The 19,877-nt window shown below is 37.5% G+C and overlaps 1 protein-coding gene across 1 annotated transcript in view; it reads left to right on the plus strand.

Moving 5' to 3' along the window:
• The window catches only part of CDH18 (cadherin 18), a 205,976-nt gene that overhangs the window by 18,651 nt on the left and 167,448 nt on the right, over nt 1-19,877 (plus strand). The window contains exon 2 of the mRNA XM_075084232.1: nt 2,246-2,726. Within this exon, the coding sequence (XP_074940333.1) occupies nt 2,499-2,726 (228 nt within the window). The 5' untranslated portion in view covers nt 2,246-2,498. The remainder of the gene's footprint in view (nt 1-2,245; nt 2,727-19,877) is intronic.

Genomic DNA, 19,877 nt, shown 5'->3' on the forward strand with positions numbered 1-19,877 from the left:
GCCCAAATTTCTAAGCATGATTATAACAGGAAGCAGATGCCGTTGTAATTTTTCTATCATTGTTGTTGTTGTTGTTGTTATTACTGACAACATTTGTTCAGAATAAAGAATTTTAAAACTTTAATTTTGGGGGCAGGTGTTTAACAGTTAATCCCTGAATTGGGTTAAATAGCATAGTGGTTTTGGCAAAATGTAAATTTAATGCCTCCTAGATAATGTTAATGCTAAGAAGAATAGATATTTTTGAGGTGAAGAAGCCCTTCATATTTTACCACTTTTTTCTCTTATTTGTTCTAGGTCATACAGCCAGACTGTAAATAACATAGTTTACAGGCGCCATCTTGGGTTTTTGTTTTTTTTTTTCCTATCCTTGACTTCTGAGAGTTGCGGGAGAAAGGAAGTTCTAGATAGTAAATCTTGATTTGTTGGTATCTTCTGCACTCATTTATATTTATTTTTTTATAAGGCAAGAGTTTTCCACCACCACCATCCCCACAGTTTTTATGAAGGAAAGTTCTGTAATAATGATTTCAAATACATTTTAAATGTGCCATTCTGAGAAATCTCAATGCACTTTATATACCTTTTTAAACTTATTATGCACTGCTTACAGTCTTATGAACTGCTCCCAGGCATTTCCCAAGATGGAAACAAGGGAAAGAAAAATAATACTTGAATGGATAAAACTGCAGCCTTATCATTTTGTGAGGTACTGCTTAATTTTAATGTACATCTGAAGTATGACAATGACTAATCTATTTAAATAGCTCATCTGTAAATATAGAAACCTTTAGAAGGAAATTGCATGCCTCAAGGCAAAAACTGATTTCTAGCAAGAATCAGGAAAGAATGGAAAAAGGCAAAGAAACCAAGGAAGAAGAGTATATCGTTAGAAACAAATGTGAGACTCAGAACTTCTGGATTCTGTCCCTGGTATAACTTACACTTCATATAACATTTAGCTGTGAAAAATTCTGATCACATTAGTACTTAAAGAATGTACTAATACATGATGTTGTATGAATCTGTTCTGAGATGGGAAGTGAGGCTTTTAAGAGATCAGTGGCTTAGTCTTTGTAGGGGTTGAGAGGAGATTCTGTTGATATGGAAATAAGAAGCAGGGTAATACTGTCTAAAAATTTCTTTCCTCAGTGGCAAAGACCATACAGTTTCTTTCTGAACTCCTGTCCAGCTGCAAGAGGCTGAAGTTCTTCCTTTACTTCAGCATAACCCACTGTCCTGAACTGAGTAATAGCAATGGAAAAGATGTCCTTTCTGAGTGGTCTTGAAGTGTGCTTCCATTATTCTGATGAGAAACTGTACTTAGATGAATGCAGAAAAAATATGGTTGGGCTCCTGGTACTATTATCGGTGTGAAAGAAGCATAAGGTAAAAAAATCTGCAGCCAAAGGACAGCTGATGAGCTTCCTTCCACTATAGTATTTTTCCATCTGATTTCTAATTTCTTATTTGGTTCTTATGTAGAGTTACTTTATTTCTTTCAAGGTACTTTGCTTTAAGCGCTACATCAACTTCCCTGCGCATTTTCACTTTTTACTATTGTGGTATAAAAGGTTACATTTTCCTTTTTGAAGTTGAGAAAAAATTATATGCTTTTATTAAAATAATACTGATCATCTAAACAACAGTACCTGAACTTTCTGTCAGTATAAAATAATGCTGTGAGGTTCCAGTATAATATGGGTTGGAATTTATATAAAGCACAGGGGGTAAAAGTGCACATTTTGGCTGGAAGTTCCTGTCAGTGTCCTCTAATATTGACTCAGAATCCTCAAAGCCCATTTGGAAGGCTTTCTTTCAAAACCCATCATAGCCTTGGTATTTTTCACCATGTTGGATCTCGGTGTGGTGTACAGAAGATGAAGAACTCATGCAAAATTAATTACCAATCACTATCTATCTAATGACACTGTAGCAGTGATTTTATGTTACTGCCAGACCAGGTCAGTGATTTGCAGGTAAAGGCCAAAGGAACTGTCCTGTATCATCTAGTTTTTAACAATGTAGATGTTTTCATAGCTTGGAAGAGCCATGCCAATTCTTAAGGTATTTTAATAAAAACAATCTAAAAACACTTTTACGGGAAGGACTGAAAAGAAATTTTGGTTACAATAGAGTCTTTGAGAGACTGGTTAGTACAGCTGTGAGTGTAATCTAAGGTCAGAAGCCTGAAAATTGCTGGTTTTAGTGATGAGTAAGTGGCTTTCTTTTCTTTTCCTATTAGATAGAAAATGGTCGGCTGTGGAACTCTATTGTGAAGACCTCAGAAGAAATATCAGTTTTTCCAGTCAGCTTTTCATAATGTAAATATAATTTGAGCTTTCCCAAATGGGCAGCTAAACCATGAACAAGCAGAAAAACCCATTTTGGACTGTATTTCTGAACCAGGCTTCACCTTCTGTCTCGGGAACTTATTAAAGGATTACAGCTGAAAAAGACAAGAGAAAGAAAACCTTGAACAGGAAGCTTATCCTACAATGAGAATTACAAGTACATCTTGTATCTGCCCAGTCCTAGTTTGTCTCTGTTTTGTGCAGAGGTGTTATGGAGCTGCTCACCATGGCTCCATCAAGGTGACTAGAAATCAAACCAAACACGTAGAAGGCGAAACAGAAGTGCATCATCGTCCCAAGCGTGGATGGGTGTGGAATCAGTTCTTTGTTTTAGAAGAACACATGGGACCAGATCCTCAGTATGTAGGAAAGGTAAGGTCGTTGTCTTCTTTTGGTTTTGGTTTTGTTTTTCCCATCCCCTGAAATGTGGCATTGATAGGGGGAAACCAGAGACCTCCTTAGATGGCATCTCCTTTTTTAAAGGAGGACACCTCTTGGATTGCTACATACATGCACAGTGAACTTGCCAGTTGTCCATGTATACTTTCTGTGTTACTAGAAAGAGAAAAGATAAGTAAAAGTAAATAGGATGAAGATATTAAATTATGATAAAATAGTGTTTCTTCTGAGCTCAGGTAAACACGGAGTGAGTGCAGCTGAACCTCTTACATCAGATTCCGTAGAACCGCAAATGCATGGGGCTTAAATATGTCACTGCTAAAGACTCTTCCAGACGGTTTCAGAATAAGATTCAGTTCTACTTCAGGGAATATTATAAATACAGTCTAGGCTCCATAGGCTATTCATACCACTCTGAGGGTAGGGTGGAAAAGTACTCCTCCAAAGGGAAATCCTCTGTGACTTTCTTCATAAAAACAGGCAGGAGGTGTTACAGTTTCTCAGAAGCCTGTGAGAACAAGCCCTGCATTTATGTTTTGATATATATAGTGAGCTTCCCGTGTAAAGTTCATGCTGATGCAGTTATAGGCTGGCCAACGGAAGTCTGGTTTATCGTGTGTAATGTTCTCTGTGTAGCTTGGGTTTTAAATTTTCATTAAAATAACACAAAACTGTATATATAGCTTTATTGCAAGATTTATGACAGATGGAGCTTTTCTCACTCTGAATACTGTCTTTCAGCATTATGATAGAAATTTTTGTTATGAAATCTAGATGAATCTTAATTTCTGTATTTAAAGTGGAGAAAGGTGCTGAATATGAGGGGAGAAGAAAGATGGTTAATGGGGATGAGGGCATAGAAAATAAATTATTTCATTTGAGTTTGCCATCAAGTTGGGAATCCTGAAAATTATCTTAAAGTATGAAAAATATCCAAGGAAACCAGTGCTTCTGAAATCACAGATGTCTGGTAGCAAGGGCATTCAAATTTGAACAGTATCATCTGAACTAAAAATAGCAAGTGGAGCATCTGTATTTAAGATACTGTTAACACAAAGACCCAAAAAGAACTATTTAGTTATGCCAACCTTAGTAAAATACCAAGTATTTCAGCATACTGAAAATTGTTGAGATTTGTGCAGGAAATGTACACTAGGGAAGGACTTTCTAAATAGAGATAGTGGGTTGCATTGAAATAAAAGCTTTTAAAATGGGCAAAGGGATGAGGAGGAATTCTTCCAGACCCATTTTAGAGTGATTATCATTTTCATGAATCATTTCGAATAGAAGAAACATTTTACAAACATGTTGCTGATGCAAAGCTATGCAGAAGAATCAAAACATTGTCTGGAAAGAGCTAGATATCATGAATAAGATTTGGATATGGAGATACAGAGTAAACCTCAGGAACACAATGTGATAAGCCTCTTACAGAACAGTATCATGTTACACACTACTGTTTTGTCAGATACAAGTGACAGAGAAAGAGAAAGATCTGGTCACCAGATCAGTTATTGCTTCTACTGTCATGATACTAAGCTGCAAAAGCTGAGATAATCAAAACAGGGATAAAGTGGTATTGAGCCATTATGAAAAATAATGTTAACCTGTTTACTGCTCTGATTACTTTTGGCCAAGAACAATGAATTTACATAGAAGCTATATAGAGAAAATGGAATTCTGTGTTTGGCGTGGTGGTGGAGAATAAAATATGTTTGTCTCATTATTCCTGCAGATAATAATGGAAAGCATGTTTATTCTGTAAATACACTTCAGAAGAAACCACAAGGGAAGGGAAGAGCTATTTAAGTTGATTCAGCTTTTACTTGAAAAAAATGAGGTTTTGCTGGCTATGAGCTAATTGAGAGTGGAAATAAGGAAAAAAAAGTGAGATTCTGAAAGAATCTACTTATAGGAAGAGTGGAAGCAAAAATCTGAAGGGGTTTCAAAGTAAAACATGCTTGTCTGTATGAAATAATTTATAGACATGATTGCATCAAAGAAGAGGTCTGGATTCAGTGAACTGAAGGATGGTCCCTTTCAATTTTTTGTTCCTATGATAGCATTACATATTTTCTTTCATCTTCTGACCACTCTATTAATGCTACATTTATGGAGATCAATGAATAGGATTTCTTGTAAACCTTCATGGTCAGAACGTGACTACATGCCTTGTTTGAGGACATTTCTTTGTCTCTACTTGACATGTTTTTCCCCCTTTTCCTCAAAGAATTCCCTATGGTGTTCATGACTTTCTACTCTGAATACGTCACAACATTAGTTAGCTCATCTTTGCAGAAGCTTTATGAGACTTAGGAGCATCTCTATTTCCAGTCATGAGTGGTGTTCCCCAGGGCTCAGTGTTGGGGCTGGTCCTGTTCAATATCTTCATCGATGATCTGGATGAGGGGATTGAATGAACCCTCAGTAAGTTTGCAGATGACACCAAGCTGGGTGGAAGTGTTGACCTGCTGGAGGGCAGGAAGGCCCTACAGAGAGACCTGGACAGGCTGGATCGTTGGGCCGGAGCTTCAACAAGGCCAAGTGCCGGGTCCTGCACTTGGGTCACAACAACCCCATGCAACGCTACAGGCTTGGGGAGGAGTGGCTGGAGAGCTGCCCAGCAGAGAAGGACCTGGGGGTGTTAGCTGTCAGCTACCTGAACATGAGCCAGCAGTGTGCCCAGGCGGCCAAGAAGGCCAGTGGCATCCTGGCTTGTATCAGGAATAGTGTGGCCAGCAGGAGCAGGGAGGTGATCATGCCCCTGTACTGGGCACTGGTGAGGCCAGGCCGCACCTTGAATACTGTGTTCAGTTTTGGGCCCCTCACTACCAGAAGGACACTGAGGTGCTGGAGTGTGTCCAAAGAAGGGCAACGAAGTTGGTGAAGGGTCTGGAGAACAAGTCTGATGAGGAGCAGCTGAGGGAACTGGGGTTGTTTAGTCTGGAGAAGAGGAGGCTGAGGGGAGACCTTATCGCTCTCTACAACTACCTGAAAGGAGGTTGTAGCAAGGTGGGGGTCGGACTCTTCGCCCTAGTAACAAGCAATAGGGCGAGAGGAAATGGCCTCAAGCTGCGCCAGGGGAAGTTTAGGTTGGACGTTAGAAAAATCTTCTTCACCAAAAGGGTTGTCAGGCATTGGAACAGGCTGCCCAGGGAGATGGTTGAGTCTCCATCCCTGGAGGTATTTAAAAAAAGGGTAGACGTGGTGCTTGAGGATATGGTTTAGCGGTGGACTGGGCAGTGATAGATTAGCAGTTGGACTCGATGATCTTAAGGGTCTTTTCCAACCTTAACGATTCTATGATTCTATTGTTCCATTTTTTGTGATGGTTCTGATGACCTGGTTTACTGCAAAGATCAGTCATATTAGCTCAGGAATATATTTTTTATTCAGAAAAAAGGAGAGTCAGGCTGAGACTGATGTAATATTAGTAATTAGGAAAATTTCAGTAGTGGTCATTGTGGAGGAGTTGCTTTTCGTTTTGAAAAATAGATGTTTTACTGATGTTGCATTTAATTGTACACACCTCATCAAGGTCTCATTCTACATGCCTTTAATATGGCAAGAGGTTTTAATGCAAAGCCCCTCAGTTTATGAAGGAAGGCTCTGTGAGCAGTGCCCTTTAATTCCAGGCTTCTGTTCGGTGGCAGCATGCTATCAATTCTGTCAGTTATTAATTCTGTAGCCTACTCTGCTTCACTGGTGAGAGTTTTGCCATTTGATATCTGTCCTTTCACATTTTTCACACCCAATTTGGGAGTAACATCACAGAAAGCAGAGTCATTATGTACAATGCTGTTATAATAATTACAGTCATTGTCATGGAAATACACACTGAGGACAGGAATAGGGTAGGCCTGCAATGAAACTGGTAAGGTTTCTCATTCTTATAGTGAAATGACTGTCAAGAGGATGGATTAATTTACTGTCATCATATGTTATACAGCAAGTATTAGGACAACAAGTCATTGTTATATTTTAATATCAAGCATATCCCCATTCTTCAGTCATTATTTATTTTCTCTACAAAAATGTCCTTTGGAGACTGGAAATCTGTATAAAATTAATCCATATTGGCTGTACTCAGAAGGCTTTTATAGGAATATGGCAAAACACAGGTCCTGGAAAAATGAAGTTGTGGTAGAAATGAGAAATGATCCTTCTGTAGATGTTAAGTATTTTCTGTGTTTCTGGGATGATTGAACTGGTTCCCTGCTGTTGCACTTGGGGTACGTCTTCAATGTTTCAGGGTTTGTTTTCCTGAATGAACACCTCCAAAAACATTTCTGTATTAAGAAAGGTATCTTTAAGGAATTTAAAACCACGGTGACTTCTTTTTTCTAAAATGATGAATTGTTTGGGAAGGGTTTCTTGAAAACTTCCCAATGATCAATAGTATCTAACAATGTTAGTTCTGACAGACTGCTCATCTGTGGGTGTGTGTGCATTAGAGAAACCATGGAAATTTGGTTACGCGGGAACAAATATCCCTGTCTCATATAAGCAGCCTGAATCCACACAACTGAGCTTTCAGCTTCTTGTCTTTTGCATCTCTCTGATGCAAACTATTCTAATGAAAACAGCTGTGAGCACTGAAAGGGGCAGGGCTAGTGAATGCACCATGGTCTAGTGAGGAGTCGGGTACCGACTGCAGCAGCTCAAAAGAATGGAGATTCTCCTGAGGAAATCTAGAAAAACTTGTGCTGTAGGGCTGCAAGCTTTAACATTTCTGAGCTGCCACGGCTGATACAGTTTGCATTTCTCTTTCATTTTCTTCATTAATTCATATGTCAGGATATGGAAAACAACAAGTAAAGAATTTTAGGAAAGAAGAGAAACAGAGTTTCAGTCCGTAACATTCTTCATTTTGAACCTTCACACCTCTTTGTCTCCAGGTCTGCTCATTCTGATATTTCTTAGAAGTGAGCTGCACTGGAAGAAGGTCATAACTACACATTCACTGTCCTTTTTACTTTGGAGAGAGAAATAAATGCGCAGTGGTAATGGGAAGATCAGTGTCGGTTTAGCGCTGTGTACATCATGCTATTAGAGGGAATAGCAGAGGAATGTAATGAACAAGACTGACGCTTGATTTCTCTGTGGACCGTTTGGATCTCTGTAACACCAAACGTACATCTTAATCCACTTCAGGTGTCCTCTGAAGGGTAAATAGGAATGGCTTTTCAGGTATTCAACTCTGTGCTGTTTTTCAACTGCTTTTTTCTTCCCAAATTTGGGGGGTAAGGGGAGTGATGCTTTACTTAGTTCTTGTGTCTTTACCTATAATTCAAAAACACTTACAGATATGTGTTGATGGGGAAGATAAGGCACTATGGAACAGTTGGAAATGAGTGTGAATACAGGAAAGGAAAGAGCAAAGTAACAACTTTTAAAATGTCCTGAAATGATTGTACTGAAAGTTAGATTAGGAAAGAAATCCCAGGTGTTATACTGGATTTTCAAGGTAGTGAATCTATTAATTTGTTATTTTACTCTTGAAAATAGAAATAAGCATAATGGACTTGTCATTCAAAATTCTTTTTCCAAAGTAATATGGTGACAAGTCATTGCAATAAATTATTTCTAATACAGGAGAGTGAATCTAATCTTCCCTGATCATATCAAGACAATTTCACATCTCAGAATTAATGGCAGAAGGGGGAAATATGTATACTTTAGAATAAGTGCTAAGGAAGAAACAAAAATGGAGTTTTACAATTAAAAAGCTTTTATTCAATGTTAGAGGCTTACATAAAAAAAGCATATCACATTTCAGCATTTTAAACATACGCGAACAGTTCCAAAATTTATTCTCATACAAAAAATGCTTTGCTTTTCTGATAAAGAAAATGAAAAGGAAAGTGTAGATGTTATAGTCCAAAGATTTTGCACATGGCTTGTTAGCCATTTTCATGCCTTTGTAAGAAGGTGTGCAAGTGGCATAATCAGCATCTAGAATAATGCATCTCATTTTCTAACTTTTAGGATGCTAGTTTCACAAATAATATATTTAGATAAAATAATTTTACTTATAGCTAGTGAAAACATGGTAGAAAAAACAATCTAAATATGCAAGCACAGAATTTTCTGTTCTTTTGTGGACTTTGGTTGCTTCTTTAAAATTTTATACTAGAGTAGACCTATGTAGAAAATAAAGTAAAAAGAAAAGGAGAGGGATTTTGGCTCAGCAAGCTTTGAAATCACATATCTCATGTGTCTAGTGTGAAAGAGATTAACTTTTTAATTCTTCCAGGGATCTTAGAAAAGGGGAAGGCCAACATTGAATTAATACATGTAATATTTGAGCATGGATTTTACCTTCACAATTTTTAATTCAATGTAAGACTGAGATGTCTCCAGCTTCTTCCAAAGGACCCCTTAGCAAATCCATGAAAGATTGAGATTATAGATATTTACAATGAAAAAGTAGAGGCTTGTGTTTTTAATAGAACCCTCTTAATTTAAAAAAAATTTGCTTTTACAGTTTCTCCATAGGTCACTAACCTCAGATTTTGCAGTACTTCCTATTTACTTCTGTCTTTATGGTTTTCTGCTCTCTGATTACTCAAAAGCATCTTCTTCCCTGTTACAGCATTTTTTTGCATTAGGTCACTAACCTCAGATTTTACAGTACTTTTTATCTATTTTGATCTTTATGCTTTTCTACTCTCTGATTACTCAGGTCCTAATTCTTGTCACCCTTACTGTTGCTAAATAACATTTTGATTCAGTGCCATTGAAGCTGATGGAAATCGACACTGATCATATAGGGCAGTGCCTATTTCTTTATTCTCCTATCTGTCTCCCACTGTTGCTCAGAGAGCAGCCTTACCAAGAAGCAAGGAAATGTGCCTTCTCCATCTTAACTGCTGTCATCAAATCTGAGGTCAGTATTGCACAACATTATATGGTCCTATATCATGTTAGCCATCTCATTTTCTACTTTATTTTTACATAAAGCTAATTCAAGACTGATGCCAACCCAAGAGCTTTTCAAAATAAAAATGTGCACGCGTATTTGCTTTTTTTTGAGTTCTGCTGGCACAGACAGCCCACTTTGCCACCTCCATGCCGATAGTAACCCAGGTTTATTCAACAACTGTTATTTGGCTTCTTTTTGAGAGGTTGAAGGCACATTATTCAAGTTCTACAAGTCATAGAATGCTGTGGACCTTTAGGTTTTATTTATTATTTTTGAAGTGGAATCTCTAAACATTCAAAGGTTATTTGGGCAAAAATCAAACTCAAGGGTAGAGAGTGCTTTTATCAGCCTGATCAATCTGACTTTCCTCCAGTGTGTTCAGCCATATCTGAGGTTTCCTGAAGCATAGTACTTGCATTTAAATCCTTTGACACAAGATGGCTGTGTACAGACTGACAAGGGCATTTTGACTCGACAGACCAACCAAACAAACAGAAAAGCATGAACACATTGAAGTTCAGTCTTAGTCCAAAGACATGGGATAAAATGTTTACCCAGTTTAACTTCATTTAAGTCAATGTGGAATTGCACCAGTAAGAAACTTGGTCTTTTACGTCAGAACAGCAACATCGACTCTTAACATGTCAAAGTAATAACTGTTTTTGTGAGGAAGCTTTATACAGTCTGTCAGTTCTATATTGCAAAACATCAGTTTGCTGTGTGGAGACTGTTATTTCAATTAATGGTTCAAAATAATTTTGTCAAGGTGATCTAATCTTCCCCAAGATTCTTGTGGACTGAAAAAGTCTCTACAAAACTTGAGCCCTTTTTTTTTATATTCTTTACTTCTTAGCCTTTCATGATTTTGACACACTGGCAGCTGAAGTTGTGGCTTTTACATGTTCTTTACAATGAACGACTGTTGATTAAACCAATGTCTTTTAGGTGGAACTGCCATTTCTCATTTAAATGTTTTAGCAATGAATTTTATGGGGAAAGCCAGCCTTGTTGCTGCCTAAGCTATTTAAATTTTTCATTTATTAAATGGTACTGCCTTTAAAAACTAGGGCAGAAGCTGCATGTTGCTGAAGCTGGCCATTGTTCTTAGGGTGCATGCTTCTTTGTATGTTAGTAGTTTTTTTGTTGTTGACCAACTGCAAACCACACTTTTACAGGATTCTTTGACTAGAAGGTCGGTGAAGACAGTAAGAAAAACTATGCCATTGGCAAAATTAAATTAATCTAGCTCCGTGGTGGTGAGGAATATGATGCTTATATTTTAAATATCCACACTTTTCTGTTAATTAAATGACTGGAAAGGTTCCAGGGAAGAGAACTGAGACAATCTTATTGATTTGTCATGTCTATGTGAAACAAACATGCTAATCTTTATCTCTAAAAATCCTGGTTCTTGATACAGAAACTCTGTGACATTAATTACTCTATTGACATTCTGTAACATTCCAAGGATTTCTACTGATTACCAGGTGCTTTCTTCACATTAGGTTTTTGAAATGTCAAAAATTAGGAAATACCTGCAGTGTGGACAGGCTTAATCTTGTGGCACACACAGACCATGCATATCAAAAATCATAGAAGGGTATAGGTGTGGGATAGTAAGACTTTAAATTCACTTTATTAAGAAATTAATCCATTACAGCTGTAGTGTATCCCAAAGATTTTTTACACACCCCTTTTAGTTTTAAAAGCAGATAACAGTGTTACATGCAGTCAAAGGAAGATGAGTTCCTTTGGGCCAGAAGTTGAAGTAACTGAATTTGTGTCTGAAGTGAATACTAAATAGGAATTTTAAGCTGTGCTTCTGTGTAATTCTTAGGTTAATTTGCAATGTGTACTATGTAAAGTATCTAGTACTTGGTTGTAGAAGCCAGACATTTTATTGGTTTAATACTACTTTTCCTGGCTGTCATAGTGACCTTTACAAAACATACCAAGTTGTGGCCCTTTCATGGAGCTGTTTTGAAGTGAGGGCAGCTTCTTTTACTGAGGGGCTCCATCCAGTTCATGGAAAATATATGACCAAGGTTTTATTCTCTATGTAGTCTTAAATGGAATTTTAATAAGTATTAGTATAATATGTTCTCATCTCTGTACTATGAATCACGTTGTGTATAGCAGGAAGAATACTGCGTCAGGGTGTGGGTGCCCCAATGCCAGTGGCAGCAGCAAGCAATGGGGGTGGCCGGGGCAGCCCCGCGCCGGACACAGCCGGTTCCAGCCGGCTCCGAGGGCGCCACCGCAGGGCCCGGCTGAGCCCCTCAGCCCCGGGCGGGCACAGCCGGGGCACGGAGGGAGGCAGGGACGGGGGGCAAAGGGCTGCCCGGCAGCCAGGGCTGAGGGGAAGGGGGTGAGAAACAGCCCTGCCAGCCCCAAGGACTCTGTATCCATAGCATCTGTGAACCATTATATCAAAATTATGTAAAATGTCAAATTACTTAGTTTCTGTATTTAAAAAAAAAAACCGAAACAAAACCAAACACAAAAGAGGTGTTTCGTCAGTTGCATCTGTAAGATGTAACAATGAGGAAACAAAGGCAATTCTGCATCCTTTCATATTTATCTTGAACTTGGAAACTTCATTTTGAAGAATGTTTGCCAGCTAATCTTAAATCAATAAGTGATGAACCTGAAGATATGCTGATAATAAACTCACAGTGTGAATTAGCATGTCAATTACTTCTCAAGTACCTTCTCAACCTTGTTTAAGGGAGGTGCTCATTCATGTTCATTGCCTGTGTAAATTTTCACACCCATATGCCTTCTTGTCTTTTTAAAGATGCTGCTGCATCATTTGGCTATTCAGTATATTTTATCAACTCATTCGAGGTGTATTCATAAAATGAAATGTTAGCTGGACTTCTACTTAGCTTGTTTACACAATGACAGGAACACTTCTGTTGAATGACTGAAACTCTAGGTTAAATAATCCTGCTTACTGTATATCAAGCTACAAAGACTGAAAATAGTACAGGAAGTCAAACATGCTAATTAAGCAAATAGAATGCACACCACCACAGTTAGGTATTTTCTTTTTTTTTCATCTAGAAGGATGTGAAAGTGAAACCATGCAGAACATGCTTTAGCAGGAAAATATCTTTTTCTAAGGTGAAGATGGCTGTAAAAGAATAGGGATTTCAGGTCTAGCAGCTTATTAATTCATGTCAAAATGTCTGAAAAAAAGGTGAGTATGAGACTGCAGTATTCTTAGACTCATAGTGGGGTTTGCAAAGGGTTATTTGCGTGGTGTATTCTGTACGGCACTAAAGGTAATGACTTATATTGGTTGATTTTGAATGTATTGCCTTCTCAGCAATTGCTTCTTTGCCTTATTAGGTACTTGCCTACATGTCCTCTTTCAGTTGTAGCAAAATCATGTATAATGCTCAAATTGTATTTGTTTGTGTTCTAGAACACATGCACATTTTTTAATGACAAAATTTGTCAGACAATAAGAAGTAAAGCAGGAGATCTAATGTTTAAATGTAAAACTTCTCTGTAGTTCCTAATTATATAGCACTTACATGGTCAATGAAACTAAAATCAGTTTTCAGACAACCACCTTTGTAAATATTTATTTTCTAAAATACTTTTTTTTTTTTCTAATTGTAGTGGGAAAAGACCAGCCTGTAAAAACATGAAAGCAGTATTCCAGATTTTCTTCTTACTTTTTTCTGCTTATCAGGATTAGCTCTGGTTGGTTCTTGACAAGCAGTTGGTTTTCATTTAAATAGTTATTCCCATAAGTTTAACAGCTGCAACTTAAACAACATATTTTAAATAACAGTGAAAAGAACACAGACCCCTTTGTTTGGAAAAAAAAGTGCAGAGGTGGTATCTGCATTCAGATTATGTGCAATGTTTTACAACTGAGAACCTGAGCAGAGGTAAATCTGTATGTCTGGGGTTAGAACAGAATATTTTAAACGTAGTCTCTGTATTCCTATGATCTTGGGTCCATTTGCTAAAGAGTCTATTCCCTCCAGAATTTAGACGAGGTTTTTTAAAAGACAGGTTTCCTGTACGGAGCTGTTCAAGACAGGAGATAGGACAGTTGCAAAGATATCTCTCTGCAGAAAGGTATTATTAAAGGGTGTGGGGACTAAGCTCACCTGAAGAGTTTGTTCTAAGCCTATTACTCAAGAGCAATAGTGTAGCTGTCCTGTATGTTGAACATTTGTATCAAATCTTAATTTTTCCTCTTACAGTAGTTTGAAATATTCCATTAGGTTACAAACGAACAAAAATCCCAATCATCAGGGTTAATAGTTTGTACTCATAAATTTGCACTTGGTTTAGTGTAGAATTAATTTCTGTGGCATGGGGTATTGGTACGTCCTTGTCTGTTTTGTTGTCAGATATGTGTAACCTTAACTCTTGCGGAAATGTGTGTGTTTTGTTATCTTCCAATGAATTAGCATACTTGATACTTAAAGTATCAGTGTAAATAATACAGCTTTTCAAAGTCTCATATAAAAGACACACCAATAATTGCAGTCCTACCAAAGAGATCTTTTCATATTAGTCAAAGGACCTCCTTGAGCCAGTCTTCTGATAATGCGTTGATAACAAAAGAGGTGCTATGCACAAACCGAACCCATCCTTTAAGGTAGGAAAGCCTGTTTACGAAGAGATTTCTGTATATGTCTACAAAGCAAATAGAAATTCTTATAATTAATATAAATATAGTATCTTTTATAATGCATGGTCCATTTTAATTTTTAAATATTTTTAATATGTTTGTATTGCTATATTTTACTACTTAGTCACAAATTTTTATTGTAAAATTCAGTAGTATCCTCAAGAGGTATGATTTTGGACCTAGTAAGGTATTATAGAAGCAATGTTTGTGCACCCTTGGTATATCACAGAATCACAGAGCGGTAGGGGTTGGAAGGGACCTCTGGGGATCATCTTGTCCAACCCCCCTGCTTGAGCAGGCACACCCAGAGCAAGGGGCACAGGAACGCGTCCAGGTAGGTTTTTAATGTCTCCACGGAAGGAGACTCCACAGTCTCTCTAAAGGAAGTTCTAAAGGAAGGTCGAATGACTAAATAGCACAGTAGAGAGGGCAAAAGAAGGCAGTCTATTAAAAAGTGTATAGAACAGTTTCTGTATGAGGAGTAACTAATTAGACCATCAAACAGTCACCTTTATTTGAGAAACTCCACATTTTCAATTAACAGCTTCAATTCGGGAATTGCACTTTTTTTTTTACAGCTGTGTCTTTCTGAGTACAGTTATTTTATGGGAAGGAATTGCTTTATTTTCTTGGAAGTATATGAGGAATACCTGAGTAGGGGAGGGCTCTTCTGACTGAAAACAGTTGAAGTGGATTGGACAGTTGCCTAGGCAGTCATGAGTAGTGTGAAGAACACTGGTGGGTTATCAGCCCCTTTCTAGCTACCAATAACAAAGCACAGCTCTATGAGGGCTGCTATGGGGAAAATTGACTCCATCTCCAATGCAAGAGTTTTCATATTTAAAGTAAACTGGCCATTTGCAGTGACTCATTAAAGGGTTTGGGTTTTTTTTATTTAACTCACTAGTCATAAGGATCACGTAAAATCAGGATGTAGATTCCAGGTAAAATCTGAAATGTACGTGTAGCAGTGTTGCTTATAACATTGACTACAGTTTGTGTGGAAAAAACCCAGCCCAAACAAAAAAAAAAACCCTTCCATCTTACAGGTGACTGGTGATACTCAGTAGCTCCAGTTCAGTGCACTGTTTAGAAATCGAATCATGTTGTTGGTGTGTTTGATTTGTTTCTTTCCAGTTTTGTCTTCAGGGAGTAGATACTTGGTAGTTCTGGAAAATCAGATCCCACTGAGAAGCCTCCGTGTAGGAACCCCAAATCAGTGATGCCCAGAGTTCTCTTCCTCCCATATTTTAATTTTTAAAAAAAGTTGCCAGACATGAAAATTCTGTAATTGTTCTTAGTTTTGGCCACTTTCTTACTAATACAGCTATTTGCCTTTACCTTGAACTATGCCATCTTTCATCATCTATTCTGTATCATTTTCCCCTTGGTGAATCTATTGCAGAAAACAATAGTTTTTAGCAACAGACATTTCTGTGTCCCACAAATGTAATGACTTCTCTGACTTCACTGTGGATGTTGATAGTTATTGCAGTGGTTAATAATAGGCAAAAGAATGCATATAACCTAATTAGGGAGCATATATGAATATACTTGACTGGAAATCAAAAAGTGAGAGTGATGTTCCTGGTTCTTCCACGATGCCAGTAGCAATACACAGTAACCTTACTATGGCTACTTTTTTCTTTTCATCTACTTAGTTGTAGCTTTTGGAGAATAGATATGATCTTATGATGTATTATATACATTATCTGAGAAAATAGGACCAATGAGGTCCTACAGTCATATAAACAATCCTTATCTCTGAAGCTATTTCAGCATAATTTAAGTAGTTCACAAGGCTTGTACTGACCACTTACACAGTAAACAGACATTCTTCTACATGTCTCAGAAGTGTTCTAACTTACAGAATATTAGCATTTATTTGTGTTGATTTTATTTTCTGTGGGACAACAATATTTTTCTCTGGTAGCCTTTTGTAGCAAACTATAATGAAACAAATCCCTAGGTGCAAATGTAATACAAGCATCAAATCACACAGCTACCCTAGGAAGAATGTAAAATTTTCCCTTCTTTCTCAACTGACACTTTCTAACTTAAGTTTTCTTCAGAATTGCTAGAGTAATTTCTGATCTCTAGAATCAATATTCTTCCCCCCTGTCCCCCCAGAAAAAAAAAAAAAACACAAACAAAACAAAAACTGAAAAAACCCAAACCAAAATCCTGAGAATTTAAAACTCACTGCTGTTCAGGAACATGTCTTCATCTGTGTTAGGAAGCCCTAAGTACATCTGTAGGTGCAGTATTGGGTTATTGAAGTGAAACCATCTAAATGACAATACTCTTCCTCCAAGAAAATACCTGAAATGTTTCAGTCTATTGAGACCCACGTAAGTGCAGGAGAGGAATCTTCTCAGTGTGTCAGTTTACAGACAGGAGAGCAAGAGTGCTTCAGTTTGTCAGCCATTCTGTTTTACCTTGAATAATCTTCATTTGAAATGCTTCTCATTTCTCATGGTATTCCCTTCTGCTGAGTTGTTTCCAGTCAAAAGTTCCTGTGTTTTCTAAAACCTGCATCCCTGCCTCCAGCCCCATCATCAGTGCTGTTGGAGAAGTGGAGAAAAACTGTTTCAAATCTATTGAGATTCTGTGGAAATGCTTTCTCCTCTTCATTATTCATCCGGATTCCCTTCACATGTTGGAATTTCACTCTAGGACTTCTGTTCCCAGTTTTCAGCAATTCATGACTGCATTTGGTACTTCTGACCTTTCTTTGTGGTGTTGTGCCTGTGATTCTAAAAAAGCACCTTGCTCTCAGACCTCATGTGGATCCTTTAGAGGTTAAAAGATGACTTAATCTTTATGTTACCTCAGCTTCATGTGGCAGCTGATGAAAGATCATATTAATGTCTGAACTGAATAGTCTTTGTATGTAGGCACTCAAAGATGAATGAAAGCTGATCTATACACTTTTCTTCAAACCTTTCTCATTCTGAAACATACTGAATAAGAAGATAATACATGTTTCAAGACTACATATTACATTAACATACTAGAGCTATATGAACTGCTAATGAGAAGCAAGGTAGAAAAAATAGGAATTATATTGGTTTGTGTTGCCTACAGTCTAGGGTCCCAAGATTATTAGAGAGATTAGTTAATTCACCTTCACAGCATGCTTCTGAAACTTAGTTTTATGAAGAGTTCAACTGAGGCATTGGGAACTAAACTGAGTTCCCAAAGGTCACATAACTAGAAGGCTATTCTTCCCATCCCACCATTTATTTAACAACGACAAAAATATGTAATTAATTTCAAAGTTTATTCTTCAGTTTTGATTCAGTTGACTTACATCTTTCCAGGCCTCTTGCTCTACCGTATACCCCCTGAGTACGCATGGAGTGGCAGCCAGTTTTCCTGGCTCTTGACACCACAACACACAAATACTTTTTAAGTCAGACAGATGCAGATTTGTTACCAGCGTCTACTCAAATATGGCTGAAGACATAATCCAAGAACACAAAACAAGGGAATTAACAAGCAGTGTTGTACTCTGAAATGTTCACCACTCCACTGAAGCCTATAATTAACAGGTAATCATGCAGTGTAAAAGAAGGCTCTGCACCTGCCATTTCCTTGTTTCCTTCTTTATGTGCAGATACTGTGCAGAGAGAAATCTGTATCTATCCTGTCTTGATTTAGCAGAACAGAAGCAGAAAAGTGTTGGAGATCTGCAGCCTACTAGACAGTAGGTGTAGCACCTCATATGGTAGTTAATAACACCTAATATCATGTTAACATAATAAAGAGTTTTATGTGGATATACTGAGTTTCTGAACAGCGCTAGCAAACCATGCTAATGTGTCAATCATCTGAATTTCACAGACTGGATTCTCAGCTGATGTAAACGGCAATTCATTGGATCTGTTCTCTAAATTGTATTTGAAGACCTTACCACATCTGTAGAGAATCAAGGAGAATTGTATACAACATAACTCTGTGTTGAGGCCTGTGTCCTAGCTGCTGTTTATTCATGTACCCGCTGAAGAGTTTCTGACAGAAACCAGTTACAAGTTTAGTCTGAGAAGGTCTCCCAGAGGAGAGATCATGAATCAGCTTCGTACAGTAAGATGTTTTGGGAAGCACATGTGGTTATAAGATGATACGTGAAGAACTTGGTTTCTTTTCTCTCAGTCACTGGAAAAATACCATGTCTGGAGCAAAAGTGCATGGGAAATACAGAACACAGGTTATACAGGTTATAGTAGCAAGAGAAAGTGCACGTGTTGAAAGAACCTACCCAAGTGGCCGCTATGCAGTGTCTGTACAGATTAATCTCAGATCAGCCAGCGTTCAGACATAAAATTATTTGTTTGGTCACCCTTCAGGGTATTTCATCACTTTTTGAAAGCCTTCTGATTTGGGTCAGCTTTTTCAGTTCTGTCCCTCTTGCAAGAGTATACATATTTTTAGGTGTTTACATTATATGAGACATATTTGAATTTTGAAATGAATTAAAATGCTCACCTATGAGAATAAAATGGATGGCCTGTCTTTGATGGCTATGCAGAACACTTTTTGTAATTCCTGTGAAGTTCCCATATCTGCAGATCACTAAGGTTTGCCTAGATTTTTTTTTTCTTGTTGCCTTTCAAGGTAAAACAAAGCAGTTGCAAATCTGAAATGTTACATGTAGTTGTGAAAAATGAAATTAAACTACCGAAGCTTTGGGCTTCACCATAATCAGTGTTTCTACTTTCTGGGAATTTTGCAGAATTCTGACCTCAGAAAGGTTCCTAAGTGTTGCAGCAATGTTTTATGGTTTTTTATTAACACTCGGCTAACAAGCAGAAGCTAAATTTGTAAATTGCTTTTGTTTGATAGGTTTTTGTTATGTGGAGGCAGCAGGACCTGGGTGAGGTAAAAGAATGTGTGTTATGCATCCACTGGGCGTTTCAAAGGGCATAAAGGGACAATTCTTGACCATTCTGCAGAGCAAAGGATGCACTGAGAATCTGTGTGGCTGGATTAAACATGCATGTGAGACAGACAACAAATACAACTTGATTAATTAATTGATTAGTTAATTAACCATCATGTTTTTTGATTAGGTGAGTTGCGAGTGTCTTGATTTGTGGCCTTTAATAGTGAATTTAGTTTCCTGACAAGGAGGGAAATTGAGCACCAAAGACATTTGTTTGTACATATGTACGAAATTTCAGATGAGGGAGAAGAAATGATTCCCAGTTCAACTCAAAATTTAACTATATGGCTGGAAAATAAAATGTACATAGTAGGAGAATAGTTTTTCTTCTTAAATCAATTAGAAATGTGCAACAAGGTGACCAGTGTTACATTTTGTATATACTTCACTGTTACTTTTGATATCCTGTTTTGCCAAAGACATCAAGAATTTTTTTATGGGTCAGATTCTCACACACTTTTTTGCACTGGATCTGAATATATTATCTTCTGTAGAGCTACTTTATTATGTGTGTTACTGTCTTTAAATTGGGGCTGCGTACTAATTTTTTTCCTCTTTTTCTTTCACAAATGTTTATCATGTTAAAATAGGTTA

This window comes from Phalacrocorax aristotelis, chromosome 2 (genome assembly GCF_949628215.1).
Source record: "Phalacrocorax aristotelis chromosome 2, bGulAri2.1, whole genome shotgun sequence".
Classification (NCBI taxonomy): Eukaryota; Metazoa; Chordata; class Aves; order Suliformes; family Phalacrocoracidae; genus Phalacrocorax; species Phalacrocorax aristotelis.